The 21,165-nt window shown below is 61.0% G+C and overlaps 3 protein-coding genes across 4 annotated transcripts; 2 read left to right on the top strand and 1 right to left on the bottom strand.

Moving 5' to 3' along the window:
* Nucleotides 1-225: 225 nt before the first annotated feature.
* On the bottom strand, nucleotides 226-2,292 carry LOC136303825 (retinol dehydrogenase 16-like). Its single transcript, XM_066207503.1, has 4 exons — nucleotides 1,774-2,292; nucleotides 1,381-1,639; nucleotides 793-956; nucleotides 226-628 (listed from the first exon to the last, which is right to left on the bottom strand). The coding sequence occupies exons 1-4, from the start codon at nucleotides 2,087-2,089 to the stop codon at nucleotides 411-413; spliced, it is 957 nt and encodes a 318-aa protein (XP_066063600.1). The 5' UTR covers nucleotides 2,090-2,292; the 3' UTR covers nucleotides 226-410.
* Nucleotides 2,293-3,165: 873 nt separating this feature from the next.
* On the top strand, nucleotides 3,166-10,630 carry PRIM1 (DNA primase subunit 1). The gene is made up of 12 exons (XM_066207482.1): nucleotides 3,166-3,285; nucleotides 3,734-3,891; nucleotides 3,967-4,073; nucleotides 4,154-4,227; nucleotides 4,508-4,644; nucleotides 5,134-5,192; nucleotides 5,262-5,372; nucleotides 6,491-6,726; nucleotides 8,875-8,944; nucleotides 9,018-9,103; nucleotides 10,117-10,215; nucleotides 10,447-10,630. Exons 1-12 carry the CDS (start codon nucleotides 3,183-3,185, stop codon nucleotides 10,464-10,466), a joined length of 1,260 nt encoding a protein of 419 aa, XP_066063579.1. The 5' UTR covers nucleotides 3,166-3,182; the 3' UTR covers nucleotides 10,467-10,630.
* A 766-nt stretch (nucleotides 10,631-11,396) lies between these two features.
* Nucleotides 11,397-21,158, top strand: NACA (nascent polypeptide associated complex subunit alpha). Of its 2 annotated transcripts, XM_066207392.1 has the most exons (9): nucleotides 11,397-11,503; nucleotides 11,860-11,931; nucleotides 14,795-18,649; nucleotides 19,726-19,811; nucleotides 19,911-19,988; nucleotides 20,200-20,346; nucleotides 20,465-20,593; nucleotides 20,818-20,940; nucleotides 21,030-21,158. In XM_066207392.1, the coding sequence occupies exons 2-9, from the start codon at nucleotides 11,862-11,864 to the stop codon at nucleotides 21,042-21,044; spliced, it is 4,503 nt and encodes a 1,500-aa protein (XP_066063489.1). In that variant the 5' UTR covers nucleotides 11,397-11,503; nucleotides 11,860-11,861; the 3' UTR covers nucleotides 21,045-21,158. The 2 variants fall into 2 exon arrangements, with proteins under 2 accessions (XP_066063489.1, XP_066063490.1); XM_066207393.1 differs by lacking the exon at nucleotides 14,795-18,649 and having other exon boundaries at nucleotides 11,408-11,503.
* Nucleotides 21,159-21,165: the final 7 nt, after the last annotated feature.

Raw genomic sequence — 21,165 nt, 5'->3', positions numbered from 1 at the left:
AGAGGAGCAGGATTCTATAAGAGGCTGCTTGGTTCTTTGCCTAGAGGGAAATCTGCTCAGGTTGGAACAGGTCTGAGTTTTACTTTACGTGTGTCAATACCTGGGGTGCCAGTCTGGGCAAGTCCCCGGGTGACTTGCCAGGGGCTGGATCCTGAATGCAGCAGGTGCTCAGGGGAGCAGCCAGAGCCTCCAGGCACAGCCTCAGTACCACAGAGTAACATGGTCTACCAGGAGGGGACAGGGAGTCTTTATTCAGGACAAACCCATCCGTGAGCAGGGGGCAGAGGGTCAGATGTACGTGAAATTACAAATTCAGAGACTGCAGTGCGGTCCTGGCAGCAGCTGATTCTGGATCCCGCCGTGCATCATCAGATCCCACTCTGGTCCTGGCTGCCCGCTGCACCCCCACCTTAGGCTTTCCCAACAGCTTTGGGGTGGAACAAGGCGAACAGGGCGTCGGTGAGGGCTGAGGGCAGGTAGCTGATGGGGAGGTAGAGCAGCTTGGCGTCCCAGCCAGCGGAGTAGCGGGTGCGGGGGTGGAGGCTGGTCAGCGCGTGCTCCATGCAGTTGGTGACCAGTGACAGGTTGGAGTTGTAGCTCTTCTCAATCCACTTGAGCATCGCCACAACTGCAGAGGCAGAAAATGCTGCTGAGACCCTGGAGCTGAGCAGAGCCAAGTGGCTCCACGGGGTGTTGGGGCAGTGGGATCCCCATGGGACCCTCGTGGCCCTGGGGATGTGCCTTGTGTCAGGAGAGAGAGAGGATCACTCAGCCTTTGGGGGAGGTACTTACACTGCCTCAAGTAACCCTCCCCATAACTCGCTTTGATTTCCTCTGGAAGCTTCTGCCAGCTGGAACGAAAGTTCTTCTCCAGGTTCTCAGTGTTGGTGATCATTGTTTTGAAGTAGCCCGGCTCGATCACACAGACCTTCACCCCGAAATTGCGCATCTCAAGCCTGGAAGGGATTGAGTCCTGTGGGACATGGGAGCAGCACCAGAGAATGTCCATGGCCACATCTCCCACGGGATGCAGCCTTGTGCCGGAGGTGTGGAGCAGAGCCTGACCCGCCAGTGGACCCTATGCCAGCCCGACACATGGCTGAGACAGTGTGTCAGCAAACATTTGCCGTATCTGGATGGGTTGGACACAAAGCAAAGCTCAGGACAGCGGGGCCGTGTCCTGCAGGATCTTGGACAGGGGGCAATGTCCATAGGGGAGGCTCCATGCCAGTACAGGAGCTGTTCACACTTCAGCAGAAGATACAAGTCTGACCTGTGCTCAGTCACGTTTGCATGAGGATTGGGGGTTGACAACTGTAACTGATAAAGTCCAGAAAAACAAATTGGGAAACCAGGATGGAGCTGGTTGGGCAGGCTTACCTGAGGCTGTCAGAGAAGGCTTCCACACCATACTTGGAGAGGCAATACCCGCCACCAAAGAAGGACACACGGCCCATCACGCTGGCCACGTTGACCACGCGGCCCCGCGCCCGCCGCACCAGCGGCAGGAGGCTCAGCGTCACCTCCACCAGCCCCACCAGGTTCACATCCAGCACCTTGACAAAGTCCTCCTTGGTCAGCCACTCATTGGGGGCGGTGGGGATGGCGATCCCTGCGTTGTTCACCAGCCCCCAGAGCCCTGGAGATGAGATGAGATGAGCTGGGGCTGTTCCCCAGCTCTGTGCCAGCCTCGCCCATGTTGAGTGGGCAAGGTGGAAGAAGGGCCGGTGGGGTGACAATGGGGTGACAACAGGGGAGGGCACCCCATCCTACCTTGATCACCCACACGCTCCCGGACCCAAGCGGTGACGTCGGCGACGCTCTTGCTGGAGGTGACGTCCAGCAGGACGGTCTGGAGCCGGTTGGAGGTGGCCGCCCGCAGCTGCGCGGCCCCGGCCTCGGTCAGGCAGGCGGCCAGCACCCGCAGCCCACGGGCATCCAGCTGCCGCGCCAGCAGGTTCCCGAAGCCGCTGTCACATCCCGTGATCAGCACGTGCTTCTCCGAGAGCCTCGGCACCGTCTGCCGCTCCCGGTGCCAGCGCCGCAGCAGGAACAGCCCCAGCAGCACGGCCACCACGTACAGCCACATCCTCGGCGGCGGTAGCGGCACCGGGATGGGGACAGGAAAGCGACTAGAAGAAGCTTGCCCCGACCTTGGCCTTGCTGTTAATAATTAATTAGCGGACTCCGGGGCAACCACCGCGGGGATGCCGCCGGGCCTCCCGGCGCTACCGGGATGTGGGATCGGCTCCGCCCCGTCCTCTTACTGGGCTTGTCCCGCTGCTGCCGCCTGGAGCCCGCCGGACTGCGGGCAGTGCCCCGGGATATGTCCCGGGGCTTCGCTCCCGCCGCTCTGGCGGGGAATAGTTAACGGGAGCGGGGCAGCGCCCGCGGGTTCCCGCACCGCTGCGCCGCCCTCCCGGGAAGCCCCCGGACTCCGGGACCACCCCGGAACATCCCCGCGCCCCCCCGCCCCGGGAGTCCTCTGGATCACGGGACGACCCCGGGACCTTCCCAGATCCTGGCACCCACCCGAAACCCGGGATCCCCCCGCACCTCAGCACCCCAGGGTCTACCGGACCCCGGGACAACCCAGGACTGCGCGTCCAGGGACCCACCCGGACCCCGGGACAATCCCGGACAGTCCCTCCTGGGACCCCCTTGGATCCCGGGACACTCCCTGGACGCCCACGCCCCCGGACTTCTCCGAATCCCGGGACATCCCCGGCCATCGGGACATCCCGGGACCTCAGCGCTCCCGGACCCACCCGCCCCGGGACATTGTAGGACCCCGAAATCCCCCCTAAACTCAGCGCCCCGGCTCCCACCTCCCTCGGGACCCCCTCGGGACCCCCTCGGATCCCGGGACATCCCCGGACCTCAGCACCCCGCCACCCTCCCGGATCCGGGGACCTCCCCGGATCCCGGGACCCCTCGGACCTCAGCGCTCCAGGACCACCCCCGAACCCCACGACCCCAGACCCCGGGACCCCGCAGACCCCGGGGCATCCCCTCCCCTCCATCCCGGCACCGCTCCGGTACTTTGCTCTCCTCCCACTCCCCCCGAGCCGCGCACCCCGGGTCCCGGTGCCCCCCGTCCCCCGGGGCCGGACTACAACTCCCGGCGGCCCCCGCGCTCGGCGCCGCCGCTTCCCGCCGCCTCCCGCCGCTCCGCTCCCGCCATGGCGCCGTTCGAGCCGGCGGCGCTGCCCGACCTGCTCCCGGTCTTCTACCGCCGCCTCTTCCCGCACGGCCCCTACGGCCGCTGGCTCAGCTACGGCGGCGGTGAGCGGGCGGGGGGGGGACCGGTACCGGGAGAGGAGGGAGGCACCGTCGGGGATGCGGTGATACCGTGCGGGAGCATCCGTACGAGGCGGGGGGCTCCACCGGCGACCGGGATACCGGGCGGGGGGCACCGATATCAGGCGGGAGGGATCGATAACGGGGCGGGGGCATAGCCAGGGACACCATGGGGGGCCACGATACCGGAGGAGAGGGACCGATACTGGCTGGGGGAGCCGTCGCGGGTGGCGATACCGGGCGAGGAGCACCGAAACCGGGCGACGACACCGCGATCCCAGAGCGCGTTGGGGTACCGGGGCAGGCGGTGGGTGGATGCACTGAGCGCGACACCGGGAGGAGCAGGGAAGGGGGGACCTGGGGGTGACTGTAATGGGGGGATTTAGGAAGGCATTGACCCCCCGCACTGCCCGACCCTCCCGCGTCCCTGCAGCGGTGAAGAACTACTTCCAGCTGCGGGAATTCTCCTTCACCCTGCGGGATGATGTGTACCTGCGGTTCCAGTCCTTCGGCAGCCCCCAGGAGCTGGAGCGGGAGCTGCAGAAGATCAACCCCTACAAGATCGACATCGGGGCCGTCTATTCCCACCGGGTGAGTCCCGGCCACCGTGACCGGGGGTCCTCAGGGGTCCCTGGCCACGCTGAGCCCATCCCGTCCCTCCTGCAGCCCAACCAGCACAACACGGTGCACCTGGGAGCCTTCCAGCCTCAGGAGAAGGAGCTGGTCTTTGACATTGACATGACGGATTACGACGACGTCCGGACGTGCTGCAGGTTCCCAGGGGGGCTCTGGGCTGAAGGGGGGGGTTTGGGGATGTGGGGTGTCCAGCTGACCCTCCTCACTCTGCCCCCAGCTCGGCCGATATCTGCTCCAAGTGCTGGACGTTGATGACCATCGCCGTCCGCATCATTGACCGCGCGCTCGTGGGTGAGGGGCTTGGGGACACACGTGGGTCCTGACTGTGACCATCCAGACCACGCTCGGCCCCGCAGCCATGCCCAGAGCCCAAAGAGGGGCCGGGACAATGCTCTCACCGAGCTGGGGGACACGCTGGTGCCCCGCAGGTTTGTGGCACCATCAGCTTTGGGTGGTCACCACAGCCTGTCCCGATGTGGCCCCTAAACCCGTCTGTGCCCCCCCTAAACCCACTTGTGCCCCCCAAAACCCACCTGTGCCCCCCAAAACCCATCTGTGCCTCCCCCCACAGAGGACCTGGGCGTGCGGCACCGCCTGTGGGTGTACTCTGGCCGGAGGGGCGTCCACTGCTGGGTGTGCGACGATGCGGTGAGGAAATGGTCCCCAGCACTCCGGGCGGCGGCTGTGGAGTACCTGAGCCTGGTGAAGGTGGGTGCAAGGGGGGCCAGGAACCCCCTGCCCACCCCTGACCCTGTGGAAGGTGGGTTTAGGGGGGTCTGGGCACCCTCTGAGCTTGGAGAAGGTGTGTTTATGGCTTTGGGCACTCCCTGAACCGGGAGAAGGTGGGTTTAGGGGGGTCTGGGCACCCCCTGAGCCTGGAGAAGGTGGTTTTTGGGAGTTGGGACATCCCCTGAGCCTGGTGAAGGTGGGTTTGTGGGGGTCTGGGCACTCCCTGACTCTGGTGAAGGTGCGTTTAGGGGGGTCTGGGCACCCCCTGAGCTTGGAAAAGGTGTGTTTATGGCTTTGGGCACCCCCTGAGCCTGGTGAAGGTGAGTTTGTGGGGCTTTGGGCACCCCCTGACCCTGGAGTAGATGGGTTTATGGGATGTTAGGCACCCCCCTGACCCTGGAATAAATGAGTTTAGGTGGCCAGGCACCCCCTGCCCACCCCCCCCGACTGACCACTGCTGTCCCTCAGGGCGGTGCGGACACGGTGAAGAAGGTGACCCTCTCCCACCCCGTCCACCCCTTCATCAGGTGGGTGAGGACCCTTTTCTCCATCCCCACGGGCCCCGGCGGGCGCTGAGCCCACCCTGCTCCCCGCAGGCGCTCGGTTGACGTGGTGGAGGAATACTTTGAGGAGTACGCGCTGCTGGGGCAGGACATCCTGGGCAGCCCCGAGAAGTGGGACAAGGTGCTGGCCCTCATCCCGGAGGATATCCTTCCTTCCCGGAGCTGCGCCGTGTCGGGAGGGGAGGGCAGGCAAGGGGTTAACGCGGGGTTAAAACGCGGGGGTGGAAACTTAAAACGTGGGGTTAAAAATTCGGGGTTAAAACATGGGGTTGAAATTAAAACATGGGGTTAAAGCAGTGTTAAAATGAGGTTAAAACATGGGGTTGAAATTAAAACACGGGGTTAAAATGGGATTAAAATACGGTTAAAACACGGGGTTAAAACATGGGGTCGAAATGAAAACACGGGGTTAAAATGGGATTAAAATGAATGGGGTTAAAACCTGGGGTAAAAATTTAAACACGGGGTTAAAAATTAAAACATGGAGTTAAAACGGGATTAAAATGGAGTTAAAACATGGAGTTAAAATTAAAACATGGGGTTAAAATGGGGTTAAAAATTAAAACATGGGGTTAAAATTAAAACATGGGGTTGAAACATGGGGTTAAAATGAGATAAAACATGGGGTTAAAACATGGGGTCAGTGGGGTTCTGAGGTGTAAATGGGGTCCTGGAAGGGTTCTGAGAGAATATAGAGGGTCCTGGAAATGTAAATGTGGCCCTTTGGGGTAAAAGGAGTCCTGGAAGGGTAAGTGGGATCCTGGAAAGGGTAAATGTGCTCCTAGAAGGGTAAATGGTGTCCTGGAAGGGTAAATGGGATTCTAGAAGGGTAAGTGGGATCCTGGAAAGGGTAAATGTGCTCCTAGAAGGGTAAATGGTGTCCTGGAAGGGTAAATGGGATTCTAGAAGGGTAAGTGGGATCCTGGAAAGGGTAAATGGGATCCTAGAAGGGTAAATGGTGTCCTGGAAGGGTAAATGGGATTCTAGAAGGGTAAGTGGGATCCTGGAAGGGTAAATGGGATCCTGGAAGGGTAAATGGGGTCCTGGAAGGGTAAAAGTGCTCCTGGAAGGGTAAATGGGGTCCTGGAAGGGTAAATGGGATTCTAGAAGGGTAAGTGGGATCCTGGGAAGGGTAAATGGGGTTCCGAAAGGGTAAAAGTGCTCCTGGAAGGGTAAATGGGGTCCTGGAAGGGTAAGTGGTGCCCTGGAAAGATAGAACACGGGTAGGAGTCCGCGATGAGCCTTGACCCGCCCCCAGCACAGTACCGGGAGGCGCTGCAGGCCGAGTTCCCCAGGAAGAAGGACTCTGTGCAGCGCTGGGAGCTGCTGAGGGCCCGCCTGGAGAGAACCAGGCAGGGCGGCCGGGCGGCGGCCCAGGGGCCCTGCTACGCCGACTGGGAGGTCATGCTCCAGTTCTGCTTCCCCCGCCTGGACATCAACGTCAGCAAAGGCCTGGGCCACCTCCTCAAGAGCCCCTTCAGCGTCCACCCCAAAACAGGTGGGTGCGGGCTGGCCTGGGGGTCTCGGTTTGGAAAGGCAGGTGTCTGCCAGGGAGAGCTGGAGCATCCCTTGGAGGGGAGAAGGTAAACCCCCTCTCCCTCCAAAATTGTAATTTTGCAGTTTTCAGGCAAAGATAGGGGGATAGGAATAGCAGTTCTTTACTAGGAATATTAAAAAGTACAGATGTAGTAGTACAAAAAAAAAAAAAAAAAACACAAAAACCCCAAGGAAACGAAAAAGGAAATATCCTAGAAACACTGACCTAGAAACCCCCTCTCCCTCCAAATTGTAGTTAAGGGGGCTTTCAGGCAAAGATATGGGAAGATGTTCTTTACTAGGAATATTAAAAAATACAAATGTAGTAGTACAAAAAAAAAGCCAAGAGAAAAAAAAAAGAAAATATCCTAGAAACACTGACCTAGAAACTCCCTCCCTCCAAATTGTTGTGATTTTGCAATTAAGGGGGCTTTCAGGCAAAGATATGGGAGGAGGAATAACAGTTCTTTACTAGGAATATGAAAAAAATACAAATGTAGTACAAAAAACAAGCAAACACACAAAAAAAATCCTAGAAACACTGACAGAACACGACCTGACACCCTGTTGGTCGGGGTGTTGGTAGCAGCCTCATAAGTCTTCTTGAGGTGACAGCTGTGGTTCTGTTGCAGTAGAGATGATCTTGCAGAAGGGTCCAGTTGGTGGTGAGACGAGTCTAGTCTTCCTCTGGGAAATCCAGTGGAAAACAAGCTGTCCTGCAGCTCTGCATTGCAGGTTTTGTCTAGGTAAGAATGCTTGGCCCCTCTCACTGGGTGGAGCATCTCGCCGTGGGATGATGTAAATTTTATCAGCCACGTGGTGAGCTTTAATGGCCCGTTAACAGAAAACATCCTCCTGGTTGGAGGATAGGGAGGATGGGTCTGGAAGAGATAAAGAGCACTGCTCCACCTGCTTTTAACATCTTTGCTAAGATGTTAGTTCTAGCCGGGTCTGGACAGAAGACACTAGACACGATGATATCTTGTTCAGACTCAAGTCGTTTATTATTTCTTACCTAAGATACAGTCTCACCGGGTGTGAGGTCTGTCTTAGAAGGCGAGGAAATGGCTACTTCTAACTTGTTTCCAGGACTTTTAAGCAATAAGCAAAACCAATTAAAACCCGACACCCGAGTTATTTTAATTTATAACCCAATTAAAGATCAGTCAATGTCCTCAATGCTGCTTTCACTAACCAATTAGAAAAGATCACCCAAGCCTGAGAAGAAGGAGGAGGAAGAAAGTGAAGAAGAAGGACTCAGGCAACACCCAAATCCCTCCATATTGTCTCTTTTTATATATATATATATATGTAACTATTCTATATCCCAAACCCCCAAACCTTAAATATTTTACCCTGTGACATTAGACACTTTTGTTCAACTACACACACACGCTCCCGGGTGCCATCACTCAGCTCTGGAAGCCGTTCCCACGGCCTCCGGTCGAAGGCGGTGCCCTCCTGAGGGTCACCACCTGTCGAAGCAGAAAACCTGATGTTTTCAGCATCCAGGCTTCCAACATCTTCTCAACAGGAGGCATTCCCCCCCCCCCCCCTTGCCCCCTGGAGTTATGAGGAATGGGTTATACAAGAGATAAAACACCTCGGCAGGTGTAGGAGCCGACGGTGGGGAGAGGCTTCCCTGGAGACCTGAGACACTCGTGGCACACGTGGTTTTATTGCAGGGGTCGTGGGGTGAAAGGGCCTTGCCTTCAGCCGCCAGCCTCGGCTGGAGGGGTGCCCCAAAGGGAGAGAGGGAGAGAGAGCAAGGGGCAAGAGCGAGAGGTCAGGGGGTAAGAGCAAGAGGGTAAGGGGTAAGAGAATGAGGTCCTTGTTACGATACTTTATATCTCCTTTTGTGTCGAATATTCTAATTTACAATGACCAACCAGCGGAGGTCCAAAACCTACGAGTGAGAACTGCTACATGACCATATCACTCAGTATTCTAAACTCTAAAGGCTGCTTTTTCTTACCTACCTTTTCCCTGACACCTTGGGTCTCATCTTTCCCAACATCCAGCCGGTTTCAAGAGCTGGCAAACAGAACTGCACTTTTTTGGTCACGTGTTTTGGTTACGTAAAACACCTGGCCACCCTTCTCTGTCGCAGGTCGCGTTTCGGTGCCGCTGGACCTGCAGAGACTGGACCAGTTTGACCCCTTTGCCGTCCCCACCATCACGTACGTGAGCTGGGAGCACGGGGTGGGGGGTCCTGGTGGTGTCAGAGCCCTCCCAGCACGTCCCCTTTGGCAGTTCTCTGTGCCAGGAGCTGGACACGGCCAGCAGCGATGGGGAGCAGGAGGACGTCGGGGAGACGGAGCCGAAACGCCGCACAAGGGGTGAGAGGGGCCGGGGTGTGGGGCTCAGGGATGGGGTTTGGGGGGTCAGGGATGGGGTGTGGGGGCTCAGGGATGGGGTTTGGGGGTCAGGGATGGGGTTTGGGGGGTCAGGGTTGGGGTTTAGGGGGTCAGGGATGGGGTTTGGGGGGTCAGGGTTGGGGTTTAGGGGGTCAGGGATGGGGTTTGGGGGGTCAGGGATGGGGTTTGGGGGGTCAGGGATGGGGTTTGGGGGGTCAGGGTTGGGGTTTGGGGGGTCAGGGATGGGGTTTGGGGGTCAGGGATGGGGTGTGGGGGGTCAGGGATGGGGTTTTGGGGGTCAGGGATGGGGTTTGGGGGGTCAGGGATGGGGTGTGGGGGTCAGGGATGGGGTTTGGGGGGTCAGGGATGGGGTTAAGGGGGTCAGGGATGGGGCTTGGGGGTCAGGGATGGGGTTTGGGGGGTCAGGGATGGGGTTTGGAGGGTCAGGGTTGGGGTTTGGGGGGTCAGGGTTGGGGTTTGGGGGGTCAGGGATGGAGTTTGGGGGGTCAGGGATGGGGTTTGGGGGGTCAGGGTTGGGGTTTGGGGGGTCAGGGATGGAGTTTGGGGGGTCAGGGATGGGTTTTGGGGGTCAGGGATGGGTTTTGAGGTCAGGGATGGGGTTTGGGTGGTCAGGGATGGGGTTTGGGTGGTCAGGGATGGGGTTTGGGGATCAAGGTTGGGGTTTGGGGGCCAAGGCTGGGGTTTTGGGGGTCAAGGCTGGTTTTAAGGGTTAGGGTCACGGTTTCAAGGTCACAGTTGGGGTTTGGGGGTCAGAGATGGGATTTTGAGGGTCAGGGTTTGGGGGTTAGGGTTGGCATTTTGGGGGTCAGGGTTGAGGTTTTGGGGGTTAAAGCTGGGGTTTTGGGGGTCAGGGTTGGGGTTTGGGGGACTAGGCTGGGGTTTTAGGCATCAGGGTCAGGGTTTGGAGCTCAGGGTTGGAGTTTGGGGGTCCCCGGCACCCACTCCTGCCCCTGTCCACTCCCCAAATCCTCCAGACTATAAGAAGACGAGCCTGGCCCCTTACGTGAGGGTCTTGGAGCAGTTTGTGGAGGGGATGGAAAGCGCCCGGCGGGGAGAGAAGATCCGTCAGAGCGGTGAGTGCCCCCACAAAGGACCCCAGGTGGGGTGTTCTGGCTCTGATAACGGATTTGGGGGTCTCCTGTTGGATTTGGGGGCCTCCCGTTGGATTTGGGGTCTGTCCCATCGGATCTGGGCCCACGAGGGTTGGTGACAGAGAGGGGACACAAGGAGGGAGCTGAGTGGTGGCTGTTGCTGTGACAGCTTTCCTTTGTCTGGAAAAAACTTCCCGTTTCTCCTCTTCGCAGATCTGCAGGGAGATTTCTGAGGCCTGGACTCATCACGTCTTGTCATTGTCACCTCCCCTGGCCGTGGGGGTCCCGGTGCCTTGGAGCAGCCAGACCACATGGGTTTGCCAGCCAAACCCTGCCCTTGCCCCGGTTTTTGTGCCTTTTGTACTGTTTTCTACGCCATTAAAGACCATTAAATGTTTCTGGTCACCCGTGTGCTGAGGGGGGTGGGGGTCCTCTCCCTGTGGGGAGGAGCCAGGGGAGAGGGTCCCTGCTCTTATTGTGGGGTCACTGCCCCCTAACCCTGCCTGGACCCCTGTCCTGACCCTCTAACCCTGCTTGGACCCTGCACTGACCCCCTAATCCTGTCTGGACCCCTGTCCTGACCCCCTAACCCTGCTTGGACCCTGCACTGACCCCCTAATCCTGTCTGGACCCCTGTCCTGACCCCCTAACCCTGCCTGGACCCCTGTCCTGACCCCCTAACCCTGCCTGGACCCCTGCCCTGACCCCCTAATCCTGTCTGGACCCCTGTCCTGACCCCCTAACCCTGCCTGGACCCCTGTCCTGACCCCCTAACCCTGCCTGGACCCCTGACCCCCTAATCCTGCCTGGACCCCTGCCCTGACCCCCTAACCCTGCCTGGACCCCTGACCCCCTAACCCTGTCTGGACCCCTGTCCTGACCCCCTAATCCTGTCTGGACCCCTGTCCTGACCCCTAACCCTGCCTGGCCCCCTTGCCTTTGGAGTCCCTGCCAGCCCCAGGAATCCCTGCCCCGCCGGCTGAAACCAAGCCCCGCATTCACAGCATCTCATCCCTCACCCCTTGGGCTCCTCGCCGCGTTCCCACGGGGGTCCCACCCCATCCCGGGGGATCCCAACCCCCACCCCGGGGCGCTCCCCGCACCCACCGCGGGGCCCGAACAGAACCCGGAACGCCGGAGCGCGGCCATAGGGGCCGGGCCGGACCGTGTTGCAAGGCTCTCCCCTTGCCCCGGAAGTCCCGTGCTACCGGAAGTCGCGCTGCCCTCTCGGTCTCTTTCCGCCGCCATCTTGGAACCCGCTCCCCGCACAGTGAGTCCCGCGCCGCCATCCGCCCTCATCCGCCCCCATCCGCCGCTTAGGGCGCCGCCCGCCGTTACCGGGACCAGCGGGTGGCCGGGAGAATCCGGTTGAGGCCATCGATGGAGTCGTGGGCCCGCCGGGCAGGGCAGAGGGGGCGGCCCCGCGGACCGGCGGTGGGGGGGAGGAGGCGGCCTAGGCCCCGAACCGGGACCGGGACCGGGACCGGGCTCTGCCTGTATCGTGAGGCCGAATTGTCTCGGTAGATTTTCCCGGTAGTGGGAGGCGCGGGGTGGGAAGGACGAGTTACCGGTGGCTGTCCCGGAGCCCCGGCGAGCCCGGCCCTGTCGGTTTGTCCATTCCCGTAGAAATGCCCGGCGAAGCCACAGAAACCGTCCCGGCCACGGAGCAGGAACTGCCGCAGCCTCAGGCAGAGACAGGTGAGACCCGAGGGGGGCTGCGGGGGCGGTTTGGGGGTGATTCCCGGGATCCCCTCGCCCGGCGGGATCTGCGGGAGGGAGGGAGGGAGGGAGGGAGGGAGGGAGGGAGGGAGGGACGGGGGTTTTGTGACCCCGGTTCCAGCCTTGTCCCCTCCGCCGCCGGGGTTTTGGGGTGTCCATTCCGCGCTCTCTCTCCGTGTCCTCGTGCTGTGGCCGGGTCTGTGTTTTCCCAGCCAAAACTCGCGGGTTGTCCCACGGGGAATGTGAGTGGAGTCATGGGAGTGGGGACGCCTCGTGTCCCAAAATCACCGGAGCCTGCTTTGGGTGGTCCCGGCTGGGAGCTGGGGGGAAGCGGCCGTGGCCAGGCCGGGGTGTTGGATTTGGGGGCCTGTCCCTTTGGATTTGGGGGGGGGTTTCCTGCTGGATTCGGCGGTGTCCCGTTGGATTTGGGGTCTGCTCTGTGAGTGGGTGTTGTCACCTGATCTGAGAGGGGTTGAACCCCGTTGGATTTGGGGGTCTCCCCCGTTGGGGTTGGGGGTCTTCCAGTAGATCTGGTGACCTGCCCTGTTGGATTTGAGGGTGTCCTCTACTGGACTTGAGTGTTCGCCCTGTTGGATTTGGGGGTCTTTCTGAATTTTAGGGTTCTGCCCCGTTGGATTTGGGGTCTGTCCCTTTGGATTTGGAGGTCTCTCTCTGAATTTTGGGGTTCTGCCCCGTTGGATTTGAGGGTCTCTCATTGGATTTGGGGGACCACGAAGATTGGTGACAGAGAGGGGACACGGGGAAGGAGCTGAGTGATGGCTGTCGCTGTGACAGCTGCACTGATGATTCCCAGGGAGCTGCTGAGCTCCTTATCCTTCCCGGCGTAGCTGGAATTCCTCTTTGGGGCCCCTTCCCTGGAATGGCTCTTCTGTCCCTCTCAGCTGACACAACTCCCAAAATTCTGCTGCTCCCAAGTCGGGTGGTGTCGTGGGATCCCTCAGGCAGCTCCTTGGATTTTCATCCTGTTCTGTGGAGCTCAGCTGGTCCCTGGAAAAGCCCTGGAGATGGGGCTGGTGCAGCTGATCCAGAGGGGCTCTGGGCAGGCTCTGCCACCCAGGTGGTTTGAGCATCCCTTAAAAATCCCGGTTTTTTCGGGGGGGAATCCTTTGGCTTGGCGATGTTTGAGAAGGGACTGAGGAAAGGTGGGGCTGTGGGGGAGAAGCAACGAGCAGGAACGATTGTGTGTTTGTGAGGAACGATTGTGTGTTTGTGAGGAACGATTGTGTGTTTGTGAGGAATGATTGTGTGCTGTCAGGAATGATTGTGTGCTGTCAGGAATGTGCTCAGTGGAGTGAAGGAACAGGGAGAGCTGGCAGGGATGAAGGATTGTTCTGGACAGGGTGGCTCTGCACAGCCCGTTCTGTGCCGGGCCTGGCGCAGCCCTTGGCAGGACTTGTTGCTCCTTTGGGAGGCACCAGGACGTTCCCTGGAGAGCAGGAAGTGTCCTGGCACTGCTGTCCAGCTCCAGGCCTCCCCATCCTTCCCACAGCCCCGTGGTTTGGGATAAAACCTGACATTAGAAGCATCTTTCAGGACCTCCCTCCTGGGGCAGGGATGTCATTCCCTGCTGGGTGACAGCGGGACCTGGACACGAGTGTCACCCTGATCCCAGGGTGGGACAGGGACACAGCAGGGACAGGATCCACGGAGCAGGGCTGGTTTTGGGCCCTGCAGCTCCCGGGGCTGTGCCCAAGGGCGGCACTGGCCAGGCAGGTTCTGCTCTCCCGGCCGGCAGCACCGGTTGGACCAGCACTGCCCTTCCCTCAGCGCTGCCCGTGGACCTCCAGTGAGTGCTGGCAATGATTTTGGGAGTGTCAGGGCTCTCTCCAAGCTCTCAGCTCTGCCTCAGGAGCTGGGAGCTGAGTGTTCTCATGGTTTTTTCCCTAAACGGTGCCCTTTGACTGCTGGGTTGGCTTTGGGAATTTCATTGGGAGTGTCAGGGCTCTCTCCAGGGTCTGCCTCAGGGGTGGAAGCTCAGCCCTGTCATGGCCCTTGGATCACCAGCTGGGCATGGTGTTGGGAATGCCTTTGGGAATGGCCAGACCCTCTCCAGGCTCTCTTGGGGAGCTGGAAGCTGCTCCTGGTCAAAGGGACTTGCCTTAATAAACTATTGTTCTCCTCGTTCAGCTCCAGCTGCCCCCGTTCCTGCTCCCATCCCTGCTCCAGGTACTCGGGCCCCTCCTGTAACCCCTCGTGTGCCGCATTAACCAGCGTGTGCCATTCTGGGGGTTGCAGTTCCATTAACCCTAACAGCTTCCAGGGAAGTGGGGGGCACTGGTGGGCCTGGCCCCACCACCCCCGTGTCGTTGTGCCCTCAGGGCACCTGCCCATGTCACCCATGGCTGGAGGGAGGGGACTCCCAGGCACTCCAGGAGTTATTCCACATGCCAGTGGGTTATATTTGACTTTTCCATCCTCCTCTCAGGTGGGTGTTTGTTCCCCCGTGCTCCCAGCAGCCCCAGGGGTGATCCCAGGCTCACAAGCTGCCCTGGGGGTCCTGCCAGACCCTTGGGGCTCCACGGAGGTTGTGACGGCCACTTTGGTAGGGCAGAGCTGGATCTCTGCATCCCTGGCCTGCTGGGGCTTCCTGATGGTTCAGGGAGTGCCTCCTGCCGTTCCAGGGCTCTGGGGAAAATCTGTGTTCTAGAAGGGGATGAACATCCTGGGCCGTGCTGACCCTGGCAGGCCAGGCAGTGCTTGCTGGGCCAGAAGCCAGGGGAAGGCCAGGGCTGGCTGCCCGCCCCCTCCCTGTCTCTCCTTCTCTCCCTTCCTCCCTCCCTCCCTCCCTCCTCTCATGGCTCACTCTGTTTCTCTCCTTTAGCTGTTCTTCATGCTGCTCATTCCCCACCTCTGACTCCATCTCCATCTGCCCAGGCTGTCCCAGCGCAGCCCCCCACCGCTGCCACGGCTCTGCCGGGCCCCCCTGGCCCTGTGTCCCCCCCTGTGGTCCCAGCTGCCGCCATCCCCGTGTTCTCTGGGCCCCCCCAGGGCCCACTCACCGCTGCCCCTCCTCCAGCTCCGCAGGCCCCGGTGGCTTTGGCAGCCCCAGGATCTCCAGGGCCTGCCCCAGTTAGCCCAGTGTCTCCAGGGTTCCCAGCTCCAGTGTCACCCGGCCTGGCTGCTGCTTCTGCTGCAGTGACAGTGGCTCCTCTTGCTCCCCCAGTGAGCCCCGGTTCTCTCCCAGCTGCTCTCGCCTGTCCCATGAAAACTGCTCCTGCTGCTGCCTCTGTGGGAGCTGCACCCCTGGCCCTGCTTTCCACCTCTGGGGCATCCCCAGGCCCTTTCCCTTCTTCTGGAGCAGCCCCAGGCCCTTTCCCTGCCTCTGGAGTAGCCCCAGCCCCTCTCCCTGCCTCTGGAGCAGCCCCAGGACCTTTCCCTGCCTCTGGAGCAGCCCCAGGACCTTTCCCTGCCTCTGGAGTAGCCCCAGCCCCTCTCCCTGTCTCTGGAGCAGCCCCAGCCCCTCTCCCTGTCTCTGGAGCAGCCCCAGCCCCTCTCCTACCTCCCCCATCCCGTCCCCTTCTGGCATCTCCCCCACCAGTGTCTCCCAGTTTGCTGCCTGCTCCCACCGTGGCAGTGTGTCCCCAGAGCCCAAGATCACCCCCACTTCCCTCAGTCCCAGTGGCTCCTGGAATTCCTGCTTCCAGCCCGCTGGCTTCTGTTCCAGCCTCTCCCCGAGCCCCAGCTCCAACTGCAGCCCTGGTCGGTGCCATCTCTCCCCCTGTGTTCCTGGCTGCCCCCAAAGCTCCCTTGTCACCCCCTATCCCTCTGCTGCCAGCTGGGATGTCCCCCGGGCATCCTGCTGCTGCCCCACCGGGCCCAGTCCCTGGTGCCCCAGTCTCACCAGTGCTCCCAGTTGCTCCTTCTGTTGCCAAGGCCTGTCCCGTGGGCCCTGCCCCGGTGGTCCCAGCTGTGGGACACCCAGTCCCTGCCTCGGTAGCCAGGACCCCTCCTGGGAGCCCAGCAGCCCCAGTGGCTCCTGCCCTGTCCACACCTGCCCTGGGAGCTGCCATCTCTGTCCCAGGGCCTCCAGCAAGCCCCGTGTTCCCAGGAGCAACTGCTGTGCCTGCTGTCCCCTCTGCCAGCTGTCCCCCTGTCACACCGCCTGTGGCACCTCTGGCCACCCCTCCTGTGCCTAAAACACCTCCTGCTGCCCCTGTCACACTGCCCATGGCAGCTCCAGCCACCCCTCCTGTGCCTAAAACACCTCCTGCTGCCCCTGTCACACTGCCCATGGCAGCTCCAGCCACCCCTCCTGTGCCTAAAACACCTCCTGCTGCCCCTGTCACACTGCCCATGGCAGCTCCAGCCACCCCTCCTGTGCCTAAAACACCCCCTGCTGCCCCTGTCACACTGCCCATGGCAGTTCCAGCCACCCCTCCTGTGGCCAAACCAGCTCCTGGGAGCCCAGTCACTGCCCCAGCTGCCCCCTCTGTCCCTGTCACACCACCTGTGGCACCTCTGGCCACCCTTCCTGCACCTAAAACGCCTCCTGCTGCCCCTGTCACACTGCCCATGGCAGCTCCAGCCACCCCTCCTGTGCCTAAAACACCTCCTGCTGCCCCTGTCACACTGCCCATGGCAGCTCCAGCCACCCCTCCTGTGCCTAAAACACCTCCTGCTGCCCCTGTCACACCGCCCGTGGCTGCTCCAGCCACTCCTCCTGTGGCCACACCAGCTCCTGCTGCTCCTGTCATACCGCCTGTGGCACCTCTGGCCACCACTCCTGTGCCTAAAACACCTCCTGCTGCCCCTGTCACACCGCCCGTGGCTGCTCCAGCCACTCCTCCTGTGGCCAAACCAGCTCCTGGGAGCCCGGTCACTGCCCCAGCTGCCCTCTCTGTCCCTGTCACACCGCCCGTGGCTGCTCCAGCCACCCCTCCTGTGGCCAAACCAGCTCCTGGGAGCCCGGTCACTGCCCCCTGTGTCCCTGTCACACCGCCCACGGCAGCTCCACCCTCTCCAGCTGCCCCTCCCTCAACCAAAGCTGCTCCCAAGGGCTCTGTTGCTTCCTCAGCTGCTGCTCCGACTGTCCCCACCCCAGCTCCAGCCACCCCACCTGCAGCCAAAACTTCTCCCAAGAGCCCTGTTGGTGCTCCCCCATCCGCTGCCACCCCAGCTCCTGCCACACCAGCTCCACCAGCTCCAGCTGCCCCCCCAGCAGCCAAAACACCCCCAAAGAGCCCTGCCAAAGCCACCCCAACTCCAGCAACCCCTGCTGAGGCCAAAGCATCCCCAAAGAGCCCTGCCAAAGCCACCCCCACTGAGGACAAGGCACCCCCAAAAAGCCCTGTCAAAGCCACCCCCACTGAGGACAAGGCACCCCCAAAAAGCCCTGCCAAAGCCACCCCCACTGAGGACAAGGCACCCCCAAAAAGCCCTGTCAAAGCCACCCCCACTGAGGACAAGGCACCCCCAAAGAGCCCTGTCAAAGCCACCCCCACTGAGGACAAGGCACCCCCAAAGAGCCCTGCCAAAGCAACCCCCACTGAGGACAAGACACCCGCAAAGAGCCCTGCCAAAGCCACCCCAGCTCCAGCTTCCCCTGGAGGAGCCAAAAAGTCTCCCAAGGGCAGCCCTGTCACCTCCCCTTCTGCTCCTGTGGCTCCAGCACCTTCAGCTCCAGCTGCCCCTGCTGAGGCCAAGGCACCCCCAAAGAGCCCTGTCAAAGCTGCTCCTGCTGAGGCCAAAGCCAGCCCCGAAAGCCCTGTCAAAGCCACCCCCTCAGTCCCTGCAGCTGAGGCCAAAACACCCCCAAAGAGCCCTGCCAAAGCCACCCCAGCTCCAGCCACCCCCACTGAGGACAAGGCACCCCCAAAGAGCCCTGCCAAAGCCACCCCAGCTCCAGCCACCCCCACTGAGGACAAGGCACCCCCAAAGAGCCCTGCCAAAGCCACCCCAGCTCCAGCCACCCCCACTGAGGACAAGGCACCCCCAAAGAGCCCTGCCAAAGCCACCCCAGCTCCTTCAGCCCCTGGGGAGGCCAAAACTCCTCTGGCTCCTGCCCAAGTGCCTCCCAAGAGCCCTGTTACAGCCACCCCAGCTCCTAGTGCCCCCGCAGCGGCCAAAACACCCCCAAAGAGCCCTGTCAAAGCCACCCCAGCTCCAGTGGCCCCTGCTGCAGCCAAAGGACCCTCAAAAGGCCCTGCTGAGGCCAAGCCCCCCCCAAAGAGCCCTGTCAAAGCCCCCCAAGCTCCATCTACCCCTGCTGAGGCCAAGGCAGCCCCAAAAAGTCCTGTCAAAGCCAGTCCCCCTCCAGCCACCCCTGCTGCAGCCAAAGGACCCTCAAAAAGCCCTGCTGAGGCCAAGGCACCTCCAAAGAGCCCTGTCAAAGCCACTCCAACCCCTGCAGCTCCAGCCACAGCCCCGGCTCCTGCTCCAGCCGCGGGTGTTTCTGGTGCCCCTCCAAAACCCCCAACCCCTGCAAAAGCGGACACCACCCGTCCTGGCTCTGCCCCGAGCGCTCCCCCTGCCAAGAAACAGCAGCCCCCCAGCAATAACAAGGTGGCCAAGCCTTGCCCCCCCCAGCCCAAAGCTCCCTCGAAGGCCCCGCCGAGCGCTGACGATGAGGACCTGCCGCCTCTGCTCCCCCCGGAGCCGCCCGTGCTGCTGGAGCTCTCTCCGCCCGCGGCGGTCCCGGCCCCGCTGGCGCCGCAGCCCATCCTCAAGAATGACAAGGGTATAATTGGCGGCCGCGGTTTGCCGTGTGCATGGAGTGTCACTGGCTGCCCCACGGGATACTAACCCCGCCCGGGGCCCCCGGCGTGGGGGGATAGGCCGGGCCGAGCGGGCGGTGAGCTCGGGGTCCCGGCGGTCACTAACGCGTGTCCTCGGGCACGGAGCACGGCGTGTGGTTTGTGGCATGGGCACTGCGAGCTGAGCTGGCTTCACACGGAGGAGCTGCCACGGGCCTGTCCCTGCTGCGTGTGGTGTCCACGTGGTGTCCCCGTGGCCGGCGGCGGAAAGGGGGCTGTGGGCAGCGCTGGTGACAAACTGCTGTCCCCACGCTCTGCCTGAAGTGTTGGGAACGCCGGGCACACCTCGCAGAGAGCTTTGCCAGGGCTCCTGTGGGCCCTTCCCAGAGCAGGAAGCAGGACTGAATCCAGGTAATGGCTGCACGGGAGCATCACAGTCACCTCCGGGTGACCTCCGGCCTCTGAGGTTGGGGATACTTGGCTCTGTTTTGATAACTAGCATGGTCAGTGCTGTGGGTCACGAGTGGTGGTGGCATTGCAGATGGTGGCCCTTGGGGCACCCAGAGGTGCTGTTCCTTGAGGGGGGTTCGGGATTATCCCAGATCATCCCTGTATTGAAGTCACGGATGTGCAGCGGCCCTGAGGGCTCAGTGAGTAGGGTCTCAGTGCCGTGTGTCTGCTCTGGGTTTGAGGAGAGTCAAGAGGGGCTGTGTCACACTTGGCTGCTGCCACTTCAGCACCCTGAGAGTGCCACCTACCTCCTCCTCGAGCCAGTGCCACAGGCTGGAGCTGCCTCGGGATTCATTCCAGAGCCTCTGGGCACCCGTGGGGCTCTGGCATCCAGCTCCTACCACGGGGAGAGGTTGATGACCCATTGTACCACCCTGCTGATGGCATTTGGGGTACAGTGAGAGCTCCTGGTGGCATTCAGAGTGCAGGGAACGCTCCATCCACCACCTAACTGGGCTGACTGGTGGCTGCACTGGGAACCAGCAGCAGAGGCTGTGTGCCCTGGACCTACCTGAGGTGGGAAGAGTGAGGGGTGCGTGTGTCTCTGCAGGGTCTGGCACAGAGTCCGACAGCGATGAATCCGTACCAGAGCTCGAAGAGCAGGACTCCACACAGGCCACGACACAGCAGGCACAGGTAGGGCAGGTGGCACACGCCATCCTTGGTGGATCAGAGTCCCTGTGGTGTCACCTCAGGATTGTCATGGGTCCTCCCTCTGGTTTTCCCTCCCTGCAGCTCGCGGCAGCAGCCGAAATAGATGAAGAACCCGTCAGCAAAGCAAAACAGAGCCGGAGTGAGAAGAAAGCTCGGAAGGTGAGGCTCCACCTGTCCCTGGTGAGCAGCCCCAGGGCTCAGAGTCATGCTGGGGATCTCACCAGTCCTGGGATTGGAGTGTTCCATCCAGGTGACAGCCGGGAGTGCTGCTCTGTGGCAGTAGATGAACATTTCCCTGCCTTTCCATGCAGCAAATGTTGTATCTGGGACTCGGGAGAAAGGAGTCTGACCTTTCCCTGGTGTTTTTCAGGCAATGTCCAAGCTGGGCCTTCGCCAGGTGACAGGAGTCACCAGAGTCACCATCCGGAAATCCAAGAACATCCTCTTTGTCATCACAAAGCCAGACGTGTACAAGAGCCCGGCGTCAGACACCTACATCGTCTTCGGCGAGGCCAAGGTGAGCCCACCCTGGAGCCAGCAGGGTTCCTTCCTGTCACCTGTGTGGCTCCTGCCACAGGGAATGTGCTGGCACTGCCCAGGACTGGCCTCACCTCTCCTTTCCTTCCCTCCTGCAGATCGAAGACCTGTCCCAGCAGGCTCAGCTGGCGGCCGCCGAAAAGTTCAAAGTGCAAGGAGAACCTGTTTCCAACATCCAGGAAAACACACAGACCCCCACCGTGCAGGAGGAGAGCGAGGAAGAGGAGGTAATGCCTTCCCCAGCCTCTCTGAGGCCATGGTTTGGATTAATCCATGGATTCTTCTCCCTCATCCGTGTTTCTGCCGTGACGGCAAAGAAAGAGCACAGGCTCCTACCCTGGGGGTGTTTACAGTGCAGGCCTGGCCTCCTGGCTTCCAATCCAGACAATCCCAGCCCGTGCCAGGCCTGGAGCTGAGCTGGCACCAATCCTGGGCTCTGTTTCTCCTTCAGGTTGACGAAACCGGAGTGGAGGTGAAAGACATTGAGCTGGTGATGTCGCAGGCGAACGTGTCGCGGGCAAAGGCCGTACGAGCCCTCAAGAACAACAGTAACGACATTGTAAACGCTATAATGGTGAGTGTTGGGGGGCAGCAGGTTTGGGGGGGGTCCCTGGGGAGAGCTGCTAGCCCTGGGCTGGCTCCTGACTCCTGTTCTTCCCACAGGAGCTGACGATGTAGCCGCCGGAGGGAGGAGCCTTTTTTGGTGTTTCAGAGAAGAGTAAAATACAACCAAATTTAAAATTTGTACTATTTCTATCGGTTAATAAAAGTTGTGGCTTATTGTTGGTGAAACTGCTGC

Source organism: Chamaea fasciata, unplaced genomic scaffold (genome assembly GCF_029207755.1).
Source record: "Chamaea fasciata isolate MVZ Bird 193981 ecotype frontalis unplaced genomic scaffold, bChaFas1.0.hap1 SCAF_41, whole genome shotgun sequence".
Classification (NCBI taxonomy): domain Eukaryota; kingdom Metazoa; phylum Chordata; class Aves; order Passeriformes; family Sylviidae; genus Chamaea; species Chamaea fasciata.
The sequence above is the reverse complement of the archived record's forward strand: the minus strand, read 5'-3'. Positions and strand labels throughout refer to the sequence as shown.